Source organism: Salvelinus namaycush, chromosome 35, assembly GCF_016432855.1.
Source record: "Salvelinus namaycush isolate Seneca chromosome 35, SaNama_1.0, whole genome shotgun sequence".
Classification (NCBI taxonomy): Eukaryota; Metazoa; Chordata; class Actinopteri; order Salmoniformes; family Salmonidae; genus Salvelinus; species Salvelinus namaycush.
This window is the reverse complement of record NC_052341.1, coordinates 12,942,157-12,955,489: the sequence shown is the minus strand read 5'-3', so window position 1 is coordinate 12,955,489 and position 13,333 is coordinate 12,942,157. Positions and strand designations below refer to the sequence as shown.

Sequence of the window (13,333 nt, the reverse complement as noted above, 5' to 3'; positions counted from 1 at the left end):
ACACACACACACACACACAGAGTGAGACAGAGAAAGAGACAGAAGTGGAGGATACAGATGAGAAGAATCTACCTTGAGGCATCTATGATTAGAAATCAAATAAATGACTAAAATGACAGTTGAAGATGAGGATGGTGATGCTGAATGTTTTGCCGGCCAATGTTGCATGACAAAAATGTGTAGAGGCAACAACCATGTGAATTTGAAATCACATGCACTGGATCAAATCTAATACCAATCATATTTCTAGATCAGGGATGGGCAACAGGCCGCGGGCCCTCTTGTGAAGACCCACAAATCAATCCCACCCTCCCCATTCTTTTTTGTAGAATTGCAAAATTAGTTTTAAAATTGCTAAATCTTCTCTCAGCCCAATGGCAAAATGTGTAGAATTGCAGCAAACTTGCTTTAAAAACAGCAACATTTTCTTTACACCTCTTGGCAAAATGTGTAGCATTGTACAAAATGAACAAAAAAAGGCAGGAATCACCTTTGAGGGAGCAGTCCTGCAGGAAGTGGTGTCTGGGTGGTGAGGAGGCACTGGGTGGGGAGGCGGGCGGTGTGCAGAAGGTATGTGCTGCAGGGAAGTGCTGCTTCTTCAGGGCCTGGATCAGGTTGGGTCTGTACTCTGGGTCCACACACCACAGGGAACCCTTACCATTCACCTGAAAAAAACATCACATACTACATCACAAATTACAGTAAGACTGACCCTGAGAGGTGTTCATTGGGGTACATCGTAGCAAAATGTTTAAAAACTGAACATTTCTTATTGGATAAATTCATATAGCATCTCACGGGTAGTATCAAGAGATACTTTGGTAAAGTACTCATCATGACTAGGCTTACTAGATTTTCCACGGCAAACACCTAGAACTTTTTTGCCTGCGTGGCTGACTCTCACGGTAGTCTCCCTGTAGTCTGACTAGTGCTGGCCGATATGGCCAAAACAATATATCATGATACTCTCATTTTTGATGGTATGGCGTCATGTTTCTGAATAATAAAAAGTTCTAAATATGTTTTATGAGTATTGCATGACCCTAGGATATCAACAAATGAATTCTAAGTGGTTTTAACAGGCTTTCTCCATTCAGATTGTTTTATACTCCGCTAAACTAGGACAAACTTTTCATTTGTTTAGCACTGTATCAAAACATTGTTATAGACGATATTGTAAAAATCCATACCGGTATGTTGATCCATACCGTTATACCTTAAAATACAATAAAAATCACCCAGCCCTAAGTCTCACTGAGTCTCACTGTAGTCTTACAGGATTTTAGTGGCTTTAGCTGCCATAATGACTCATAATGCAGTCACCTGAGCATGTGATAAACAATCCAGACCCTGCTGGGTGAACTGCATGATGGGAGGAAAACAGTCGATAAACAATCCACACTGTCCTTAAATGATTTATTACAGGGTTGGACTGAGTTTAGCTTTTTATAGTGCTGTCCATGTGATTTGCCTTTGTAGAACCTCCCACTACAGTAGCCAGAGACATGTGAAGGCATTGTCATAACCAATGCAAGTTCATGAACTACCACTGAGACAACACGTCTCCATGGTGTTCTCACAAAAAAAAACATAAATGTCTACGTGTGTGGGGGGTGGGGGGTGAGAGCGAGTGTGTAAATGGTTCTCTCATTATGTGTCTGTGGGGTTCTGTCCAGGAGGAGGAAGGAGGGATATAACCTTGACTCAGATTACTAGCCGGCTCGCAGGCAGGAAGGAGGAAATGTCACCACGGCAACGCAAACCACCAGGCAGCGTGTGTCATCTGAAACCAGTGCTGCGCTCTCTCAGCAGACGGGTGGGCTCACACTGAGCCCCCAGCACACTGAACCCAGAGAGACTGTCTACATTGTGATGCACTGGGCAACAGTCCTGCTGCCGCTAAGCTAATTTCTACTTCTAACTGGTCTTCAGCCCCTCCTAGCAAACTAGTTTTTATCTAGCCACTGAGCCCATTGTAACAGTATAGTTATATCCTCTTTTTTCCCCCGAGCTGAGCTTGAACCAGTGTCCAACACAACTACAGAAACAATGTCTCTTTCCTATATATGCTCTACTTTCTCCCTCACTTCGTCCTTTCGTTTCCCTTCTCTACCCTTTCTTTCACAGACACTTGTCTCTCTCCCTCTCTCTGTGTTGGTACAGGTCAGGTCTTCAGTCCTGGGCTTGTCCTCTGCCTGGCGCTACAGTTGCAGTGTGTGTCCACTGCCTGGTCGTGGCGCTACAGTTGCAGTGTGTGTGTGCGCGCACGCCTGGTCGTGGCTCTACAGTTGCAGTGTGTGTGTGTGTGTGTGTGTGCGCCTGGTCGTTGAGAGATAACTCCCCATCTTACTGCTGCGTTTGCATTTCCTCTGAAGGAGAGAGAGGAGGGTCTATGACCTTGACTGGTATACACCGGCTCTCCCAGCCTTATCACAGCGAGGGGAGGCACACAGGGGGCCGCAGGCAGGGGGCCGCACTACACTGGCCCTGACACACACACGTCAGGGGGCCCCAGGGTGGGTTAAAACCCTGGCCCTGCCCATCAGCCATACAGAGAGCTGCAAATCCTATACAGGCACAGGTACACAGAGTGGAGGTGTACAGTTAACACTGTTAGTCAAACACTTTGAGCACATTGTCAAAGTCACACTACTGCCACTACAGAATATCAGTGAAGAGCTCTAATGACTCTTCGTGGCACCTTTACACAACAAATCATCTCAATGGGGAAGGATACTTTGAGTTAATTTCAACCCCATAAGAAGACCACTTCAAACCCACAATGTCAACATATCAATCTCACCCTGCAGTGTCAGCATGACAACTTTTAAATGGTTAAATAACATGTTAGTGTGACCCTTGTGAGAATCAAACCCAGGCACTGCCAGCTCCTTGCAAGGTAAACAAACAGTGTGTGTGTGTGTGTGTGTTCACTCACCTTTCCCAGGCTCCTCTCCACCTTGCGGAAGCACTTGTTGAGTGACAGGTTGTGTCTGACGCTGTTCTTCCAGCCGGTGGGAGCGGAGGAGAAGTAGGGGAAGTGCTGTAGGATCCAACCATAGATGTCCTTCACCGGCAGCCTCTTACTGGGGCTCTGCTCTATGGCCATGTAGATCAACAGAGAGAATGAGAAGGGAGGCTTGGACTTCAAAGAGTCCCTCTGCGACGAGGAGTAAGAGGATGAAGACGATGGGTTCTGAGGGGCCCCGGGGTCACCCTCGATGTCAAAGAGGGGGCTGGCGCTGGGTTGGGCCCCACCGGGCCCCCCTAGGGTAAAGTTCTGGAGCAGGTTCTCATGGAGCCAGTTGAGGTTGGTGAGCTCCTCATCCTCGGAGCCACCGGATCCCCGGTCCAGGCTGGTGGCCAATGGGCTGGCTGCGCCGCACTCCGCCTCCGGGAGAGTCCCCGCCCCCCCGCATAAGCCCCTAAGCCCCGCCCTCTCCTCCTGCATCCCCGGCGTTTCAGCTTTCTTATCCGGCGACATCCCGATGATTGGACCCATTAAACCAGGTAGGTCTGGAGAGGAGAGAAATGGTTAGAAAACAACTGCAGGATAGGACGCACTAGTGGGGGGGGGGGGGGGCTACAGCACACAGAGACGGGATGCCACAGCACACAGAGAAAGTGGCTACACAGAGACGGTGGTTACATAGGCTAGAACCAGTGGCTTTAAGTGGCTACATAAAAACGGTGGTGGAAACATAGAACTTTCCTTCACACAGCGACACAGTAGTTATGCTGGGGAATGAGGAGGGAGCTGCTTTCCCAACACCACTGGAAACGTGAAATAAATTGATGTGACACATTGAAATGATGTGCTCTTCCAAGCACTCAACGTGTTTGTCTAAGGTTGGCCTGAGGGCAAGCATGGTCAGGGTACAACCCCATCTGTCTGTCCCGCTCTCCCGCTCCTCTCCCACCAAATGGAGAGACTATCCCCTCTCCTCCTCCTTTCTGCCCCCTCTCCCACGCAGGCTGATGGTGGAGAGACTATCCTCCCCTCCTCTCTCCCTCTCCAGCCGAGAGCCTTTGAGGAGGACCTCTAAAGTGTGGGAGACGACTCCAGTCTCTCCAGACTGCTCACCTCTCCGCCCACCTCATCTCAGACCAGACCACCTGCTTGTTAGATGCCAATGAGCATGAAACCATCTGCAAAATCCTGTCCCGGCTAAAGGAGGGAGAGAGAGGAGGGCATCCTTCCTTCTTACACTGCCTTGAGTGGACAGCTCTCAAATAAAGAGCCACCTGCCCTGCAATCATCTAGCAGTCAAGACCATTACTTAGCTTAACTCAACCCACCTGATACCACCTGATACCAGAGGGATTCAACTGCCTGTCCTCCTTCCACTATTCAAAAGCACTGAGGAATTCAGCCAAGTCAATATGAATATTGTTGATTAGCCCGGATAGCGATCATCTGGTCTCCCAAAAAACAGCTAAGTGAAGCTAGGCTACATAATGTTCAGTAGGCCTGTCCTGAAAGACTCAGACCCTCTCCACCTCCCTCCCTCCACAGGAAATAGTCTCACATACTTTGGGCAGTCCTCCTCTGGAATGTTTGCACACATTTAGTAGCTACTTCTACTTCATAAAACCAGCGAAGAAATATAGGCTATATAGTCCAATTATGTCAATGCAGCTGCAGTAAATACTAACACAGATATGCTAGTGTGTAGAGCACTGCATGATGGTCAATGAGGCCAACCAAGAGCACAGCAGGCAGCCAGCAAGAGATATCACCCCTCTCCTCCCCCCTCCCTCTCATCCTCTCCCTGCTCACAACAAGCTTTAATCTATGTCCCCAGTGTCACCATGACAACCCTGCTGCTGTCACTTCAATTAAGAGCAGAAATCCTCCCAACGAGAGAAAGAGAGTAAATGGGAAAATAAGTTATCCATCTAGGCTGGCCGTGTCTTGACTGTAGCCAACAACCAAATCAGCATTCAGCTTGTGGGAACCTTACAGTCTGTAGGCCACCACCAAACGTCCCAGTATAGGCAGATTGTGGCTTGGGTTGTGCTGAGCTGATGCTGCTTGGGCTTGAGGTGGGGCTGGGAATGGGGTGGGTTGTGACTAGACTGGTGTTGGGCTCAGTGGTCTGGGTTATGTCTGGGCTGAGGCGGATGCTTGGGGTGGAGGTTGAGGGACACTGAGAAACAGAGGGGTGGAGGGCAGCTGGGGCCCATCCTTTCACTGTTGTTGTTTAAGAGGAATTGGGTCAAGCTCTGCTCTGGACTGAGAGAAAGCAGGAGAAAGAGGGGGAGACGGGAGAGGGAGGGCATAGAGTGGAAGAAGAGAGAGGAGGGAGCAGCCTCGGAGCGTAGCGATGGAGGGATGATAGGAGCAGAAAAGAGGTCAGGGATGTGATGTGCACCAGAAACCCCCTGCCACTCATCCCACCTCTAGGTCTAGGGTTGGCTAGTCAATGGAGAAAGAGAGAGAGGAGTAGAAGAGAGAGGGGGGAAGGAGAGAGAGGAGTAGAAGAGAGAGGGGGGAAGGAGAGAGAGGAGTAGAAGAGAGAGGGGGGAAGGAGAGAGGAGTAGAAGAGAGAGGGGGGAAGGAGAGAGGAGTAGAAGAGAGAGGGGAAAGGAGAGAGGAGTAGAAGAGAGAGGAGTAGAAGAGAGAGAGGAGTAGAAGAGAGAGGGGGAAAGAGAGAGAGGAGTAGAAGAGAGAGGGGGAAAGAGAGAGAGGAGTAGAAGAGAGAGGGGGAAAGAGAGAGAGGAGTAGAAGAGAGAGGGGGAAAGAGAGAGGAGTAGAAGAGAGAGGAGTAGAAGAGAGAGGGGAAAGGAGAGAGGAGTAGAAGAGAGAGGGGGAAAGAAGAGAGGAGTAGAAGAGAGAGGGGGAAAGAAGAGAGGAGTAGAAGAGAGAGGGGGAAAGAAGAGAGGAGTAGAAGAGAGAGGGGGAAAGAAGAGAGGAGTAGAAGAGAGAGGGGGAAAGAAGAGAGGAGTAGAAGAGAGAGGGGGAAAGAAGAGAGAGGGGGAAAGAAGAGAGGAGTAGAAGAGAGAGGGGGAAAGAGAGAGAGGAGTAGAAGAGAGAGGGGGAAAGAGAGAGAGGAGTAGAAGAGAGAGGGGGAAAGAGAGAGGAGTAGAAGAGAGAGGGGGAAAGAGAGAGGAGTAGAAGAGAGAGGGGGAAAGGGAGAGAGGGGGAAGGAGAGAGGGGGAAGGAGAGAGAGGGGGAAGGAGAGAGAGGAGTAGAAGAGAGAGGGGGAAGGAGAGAGGAGTAGAAGAGAGAGGGGGAAGGAGAGAGGAGTAGAAGAGAGAGGGGGAAGGAGAGAGGAGTAGAAGAGAGAGGGGGAAGGAGAGAGGAGTAGAAGAGAGGGGGGAAGGAGAGAGGAGTAGAAGAGAGGGGGGAAGGAGAGAGGAGTAGAAGAGAGAGGGGGGAGGAGAGAGGAGTAGAAGAGAGAGGGGGAGGAGAGAGGAGTATAAGAGAGAGGGGGGAGGAGAGAGGAGTATAAGAGAGAGGGGGGAGGAGAGAGGAGTAGAAGAGAGAGGGGGAAGGAGAGAGGAGTAGAAGAGAGAGGGGGAAGGAGAGAGGAGAGAGGAGTAGAAGAGAGAGGGGGAAGGAGAAAAGAGGGGAAAACAAGCAGCAAAGAGGCATAGAAACAGTAAATAAATAAATAAGTCAGATCTCCAGTAGCAGGCTAGCGGAGGATGAAGATGAATCATAACTCAGAGTAAAGTAGAGCAATCAGACATGTCAGACAGCGAGAGAACTGCCCGTTTGTGTTAAAGAGAATGAGCTCCACATACAGAACCACAACACAAATACATCCCCCGTATTTCCACATGGGAGGCTGGGTGCAACCTCTGGTCTGAATGAGAGGGGAAATATATAAAACCAGACAGACAGGTCTGTAGCCTCTGGAGTGGTGCCACACCTCTTAAAGTGATGCTCCAAAACTTTTGTATTATTTTAGTCAGTAGTTTTGAAAGTAGTGCTCACGAGCCAAAACAGGTTCCTGAAAATTTGGTCCCCAATTTCTTCTCTCTATAAATATGTTACAAATGTATAAGTGCTTAAGATACCGGACTGCATCTTTAATACAACACAAACATACCTGTAGTAACAGGCAGCACTTTATACTAGAGGACAAACTGCTCTAGCCTGTGTTCTGCTGATATGTATTGTATAGGGCTTGTAGGAACCAATCACAATTGTCTGCATTGATGCCACTTGTTATATTCGTCTACAACTATCCTATCATGTTGATCCAAGCTCAATAACCACTGTGTAGGTGCGTGTTTGTCTGGTTTCTAAGTGCGTATGAGACATTGGCATCACATAATAATGATAATTATTTGGCGGGTGCTTATATTTGTCCTATTTCACACACGTACATTTTTTATTTTACATTTATTTAACTAGGCAAGACAGTTATGAACAAATTCTTATTTTCAATGACGGCCTGGGAACAGTGGGTTAACTGTCTTGTTCAGGGGCAGAATGACAGATTTTTACCTTGTCAGCTCGGGGATTCGATCTTGCAACCTTTTCGTTTACATATGCCTGGGCGATATGGCCAAACTATCATATCACGGTATTAACATTTTGAGACAGTATGATGTTTTTGAATAATATAAGTTCTCAATATGCTTCATGAGTAGTGCATGACCCTAGGGTGGCAACACATACATTCTAAATTATTTCAAATGGGTCTTTCTTCATTCTGAATGTTTTACACTATTAAATTCAACCCAAAATATTTTTCGGTATTTTCAGCAATGTCTGCATTTCCTGCACTCATTTGAGGTAATTTCCACACTGCCACATAGGGCTGCACAATATGGGCAAACAAACAATCTAGGCATTATTTTTTACCAAATGTTTCAATTGCGATTGACATGCGATTTAGAGCAAAACACTTGGGTGAACTGTTGGAATCATGGAAATAGAATGATTATTCTAATTCTATAGTTATATAATACATAAGCATGTGTGAATTGGAAATATGTTTTTTTGCATATCCCAACTCCCCCTTAGACACCTTTAGAGAGTGGGGTCACGGCCAGGGTCAGGCATGATCAATGGCGACCCTGGAGCAATTATGGTTAAGACCTCAAGGGCACACAGATTTTTCACGTTTTGGTTAATGGTCCAACTCCTAACCGCTAGGCTACCTTCCGCCCTACATGGGCTTCTTAAAGCACACGTTAAAGTGTAGCAAAGAAAGCTTTGTGTGAAGGCTAGTTTGTGTTCAAACAGGTATGGCAGAGAGGTAATGTTTGGTGTAAAAACAGTGTGGGTGTGTCCTAGTGCAGGCAACCAGGTAGCTTCCCTTCCTTCCTTCCCTCTCTGACCAACAAACTTAGCTTATCTATTGCACTTCTTACAGTACACTTGGCTGGCATAAACGGTGCATTCAGAAAGTATTCAGACCCCTTGACTTTTCCACATTTTGTTATGTTACAGCCTTATTCTAAAATTGATGAAATATTTGTTTTGCCTCAATCTACACACAATACCCCATAATAACAAAGCGAAAACAGGTTTTTTATCATTTCTTTGCCAAAAAATAAAACAGAAATAACTTATTTACATAAGTATTCAGGCCCTTTGCTATGAGACTGAAAATTGAGCTCAGGTGAATCCTGTTTCCACTGATCATCCTTGAGATGTTTCTACAACTTGATTTTAGTCCAGCTGTGATCAATTCATTTGATTGAACATGATTTGGAAAGACACACACCTGTCTATATAAGGTACCACAGTTGACATTGGATGTCAGAGCAAAAACAAGGCCATGAGGTCGAAGGAATTGTCCTTAGAGCCCCAAGACAGGATTGTTTAGAGGCACAGATCTGAGGAAGGGTACCAAAACATTTCTGCAGCATTGAAGGTCCCCAAATAACACAGTGGCTTCCATCATTTTTTAATTGAAGAAGTTTGGAACCACCAAGACTCTTCCTAGAGCTGGCCGCCAGGCCAAACTGAGCAATCAGGGGAGAAGGGCCTTGGTCAGGGAGGTGAACAAGAACCCGTTGGTCACTCTGACAGAGCTCTAGAGTTCCTCTGTGGAGATGGTAGAACCTTCCAGAAGAACAACCATCTTTGCAGCACTCCACCAATCAGGCCTTTATGGTAGAGTGGCCAGACAGAAGCCACTCCTCAGTAAAACACACATGGACAGCCTGCTTGGAGTTTGCCAAAAGGAAAATAAAAGACTCTCAGACCATGAGAAACAAGATGATCTGGTCTTATGAAACCAAGATTGTACTATTTGGCATGAGCAAAGTACAGAGAGATCTTTGATGAAAACGGGGCAAAGGTTCACCTTCCAAAAGGACAATGACCCTAAGCACACAGCCAAGACAACGCAGGAGTGGCTTCGTGACAAGTGTCTGAATGTCCTCGAGTGGCCCAGCCAGAGCCCGAATTTGAACCCGATCAAACATCTCTGGAGAGACCTGAAAATATCTGTGCAGCGACACTCCCCATCCAACCTGACAGAGCTTGAGAGGATCTGCAGAGAAGAATGTGAGAAACTCCCCAAATACAGGTGTGCTCTATGGGGTATTGTGTAGATTGATGATGAAAAAATAAAAATGTAATACGTTTTAGAATAAGTCTGTAACCTAACAAAATGTCAAGGGGTCTGAATGCACTGTATCTGCAGCTACTATTTAACCATTAAAACCATCTTCTGCTCTGTTTATTGTTGTGCAGGTCTGGGGCAACAAACATGCTAGTCGAGGTTAATCACCAACCAACACATACAAAGACTCTCCTTCCCTCAACACCAACCCCCCCCCCGCCACCTCTCTGCAGCACCACCACCGGCCCAGCATCCTTTAGATCACACACTCCACCAGCCACGCACATTTAAATATCAACAGTGTGTGTGTGTGTGTGTGTGTTAAAATGTGAGTGTGTAAAAAAAAAAAAAGCAGAAGAGCATCCATCTGAGGAGCACACAGGAAGTGCTTAGGCGATTAGCACGTTGCCGCTGAGCTGGATAGTGAATTATCATCGCTGTTATGATTATCGTCATTATCCTTGCTCTTATCAAAAAGGCATCAAAGCGAGAGGCGGCAAGGCGAGCGAGGGATGTGCTAGCTGGTTAATGGGCCACTTGTGTTTGTGAGTGGAGGGGTGGAGGAGTGGAGAGAGAGCTAATGAGAGAGATTAGCCTGTTGACTGTTAGCGCAATGCTAAGCAAATCACTACCGGAGCAGCACCGGCCCGGATGGTGGCCCATCGGCTCATCTGCAAGTTAAAACAACCCGCCTCTCCGTCGGGCCAGCCCCTGCCATCCATTCAAATTCATGACATGATTGTGGTAACAGAGACAAAACACGACAGGTACCGAAGCACACATTAGGCTATTTTCCCTTGCAAACTGATCTCTTTTATCCTTCTAATGCACTGATTTGAAGACACAAAACAACATATGGAGGCATTATGTTAGTGGTGACTTAATCTCTTCGGGCAGTTCTCCCTGTGTACAGAAGGATTGCAATAGTGGGTAGAGATGACAGACTACACCAGCTCAGGGTTCATTAGGTCAGGCACACAGTAACAAAATGCTTGAAACTTTTCCCAAAGGAAAAAACTAAAAACAAACAGTTCTTATTAGACAAGTCCATATAGTCTGTCACTGTTTCAGTGCAACTTCAATGCCTTATTAAAACAGAGCAGGTCATGAAGAACAGAAGAGGAGAGAGAGACCACATACCAGATGCCTATCTCCTGATCTGCAGTGTGGTTGCCGTGGCAGCAGGGCCTAGCTGTAAAGGGAAGTGATTGTATTCTAGGTGGTGATGGTGGCAGAGCGAGGCATGAGAAGAGAGGCTGATGTGGAGGGATCAATACACGCGTCGCTTAAAGTGCTGAGGCCAGCAGTCTAGCCCCATTCTCCTCAAACCTCCATCACAAAGAGGTGGCTAGGCTACAGTGACTGACTGGGAGAGAGAGAGATCAGCCCAGATGTCATTCTTTGAGAGTGCAGTAAAATCATGAGACCCTACGAACAACAATTTTCAATGGCTCCACACCACAATTCAAATATTGCATTGATATCTAAACAACATGGCATTTTGAAGTTAATAGAGGTGGGTAAAGGCACACACAGACACACACAACCATCCCTCCCTCGCTCCTGCACCGAAACCACTGACTCAAACCTGTATCACCTCTGTAATAGATACACAAAGGTGTGTCACGATGCTTACGCATATATAACGACTAAGGTTGGTTAGATTTCAACTGATACTTGTTACAGTGGGGGTTACTTTACAACCTGGTCTGTCTGATATTGGAACAAGGAGTAAGATATGTTTCAACAAGTTTGCGTCTTACTTTATTGGTGAAACTGGTTTATATGTGTTTTTATTAAGTGTGTGTGGGTGCCTTGTCTGTCTGTCTGTAGTAAACACAGGTATCTCCACTGATGAGAAAGGACAGAAAGACACTAACCTAATGAGATAATAATTTTTTCAGAGGCCTCTGATAGACCTTTCAATGAGGTTTTAAACTCCTCTGACACCGAGATATACATGTGGGTCTAATCTGTGCTTGAGGTCAAAGCAAACGAGAGTTGAGTTGAGAAAAATAAGTTAGATTCGGCTTGGCATTCTCCTCATATAAAGGAGCAGTTGTTTTTGCTCTGGCGACATTTGGCAACCCCCACAGTATTCTAAACAGAGAACTGAGCAAGGGGGAAACCCTTCGGGCCTGGTGAGGAAGTTAATTTACAGAGACACACCAACTCACAGACACCTCTATGGGACTGTGTGCTTGACCAGTGTAAGGAGTGGAGTTCCCTACTTGAGGGAGATTAGCTCTCTCACAGAAGGGTTATCTGGCTGTGTGTGTGGCTGCATGCGTCAGCTGAATGTACCCATTGCCACAACATGCACTGTCAGACAAAACAATGCCCACATAGCAGACATATGGGGAAATACAAAACCGTTGAAACCAAACAGAGTTGAGGATGAAAACAAAAAGATGTCAAAGAACAGCGATGAGTGATGAGCACCACAACACACACAGCAGCTGCAATGTTTCCTGTTTTCATTTAACTAGGCAAGTCAGTTAAGAACAAATTCTTATTTACAATGACGGCCTACCCCAGCCAAACCCTCCCCTAACCCGGACGACTCTGGGCCAATTGTGCGCCGCCCTATGGGACTCCCGATCACGGCCGGTTGTAATACAGCCCGGGATCAAACCAGAGTCTGTAGTGACGCCTCTAGCACTGAGATGCAGTGCCTTACACCACTGCGCCACTCGGGAGGCCAAGTCACCTGACTACCAGTCATATGAGTCCGACAGCTAGTATCAGGTTGTGACGATAAACAGTGTCCTTTAGCTCACCGACTTAGACTAGTGGAGGGAGTGACACAGATAGCCTAACAAAGGCCTATATAGAGGAAGACCAGGAAAGAGGACAAAGCGAGAGAGACAGACAGGACAGAGGGAGAGACAAAGAGATAATCAGACAGAGACAGATAGAGACACAGAGAGCTGAAATTCAGCTTGGCCCTTAAGACCCTGACAAATCTTTACAGATGCACAATTGAGAGCATCCTGTCGGGCTGTATCACCGCCTGGTACGGCAACTGGACCGTCCGCAACTGCAGGGCTCTCCAGAGGGTGGTGCGGTCTGCCCAACACATTACCGGTAATAAAGCAAATAACGAAGGAAGAGTCGGACAAGTGAGGACATTTCGCCAGTCCCCACAAGGAAAAAGGCTATTTTAGGCATAGGGGTTATAATTAGGGGTTAGGTTGAAGGTTATAATTAGGGGTTAGGTTGAAGGTTATAATTAGGGGTTAAAATTAGGGGTTAAGTTGGAGGTTATAGTTAGGGGTTAAAATTGGGGGTTAGGGGATGGAATTTTGAATGGAAATACAGGGTTAGGTCTCCACAAGGATAGTAAAACATGAGCTGTGTGTGTGAGGGGAGGTAGGTGTGAATGCCTTCCATCTATCTCTTAGGGGTCATGTGGTTTAGACTTCAGCCAGCTAACACAGATTCGTGGCAGAGGAGAGATGTTGCAGAATCATGTCGAAAAGAGCAGCACTAGGCAACTATTGAAACAAATGTAAATGCTTGTGCTCTTTTAAGACAGGAAAAATATTTAATTTGTGTGGAGAATGTCAGCAATGATTGATTGAATAGACAAATATTGACAATGACAATACTTTTTTCATAACCATCGTCTCATCAGCTTTTCTTGACATTACAATGTAATAACTTGACACCAATGTGTTGTGCATTCTTTGAACATAGGACTAAGAGCATTATGAATTCTGTTTTACTGTACCATACAAAAGCCTTAAAACCCCAGTAGCACTGCCCCAGTGGTCACCCCCCCCCCCCTCCGCCCAAAC

The 13,333-nt window shown here is 46.7% G+C and overlaps 1 protein-coding gene across 4 annotated transcripts in view; it reads right to left on the bottom strand.

Moving 5' to 3' along the window:
* foxn2a (forkhead box N2a) overlaps positions 1–13,333 on the bottom strand; it is a 30,928-nt gene that overhangs the window by 4,896 nt on the left and 12,699 nt on the right. For all 4 annotated transcript variants that reach the window (XM_038975397.1, XM_038975396.1, XM_038975398.1 and 1 more), the window contains exons 2-3: positions 2,939–3,516; positions 491–665 (exon numbers count right to left, since the gene is read on the bottom strand). In XM_038975397.1, coding sequence (XP_038831325.1) covers positions 491–665; positions 2,939–3,502 — 739 coding nt within the window. In that variant the 5' untranslated portion in view covers positions 3,503–3,516. The remainder of the gene's footprint in view (positions 1–490; positions 666–2,938; positions 3,517–13,333) is intronic.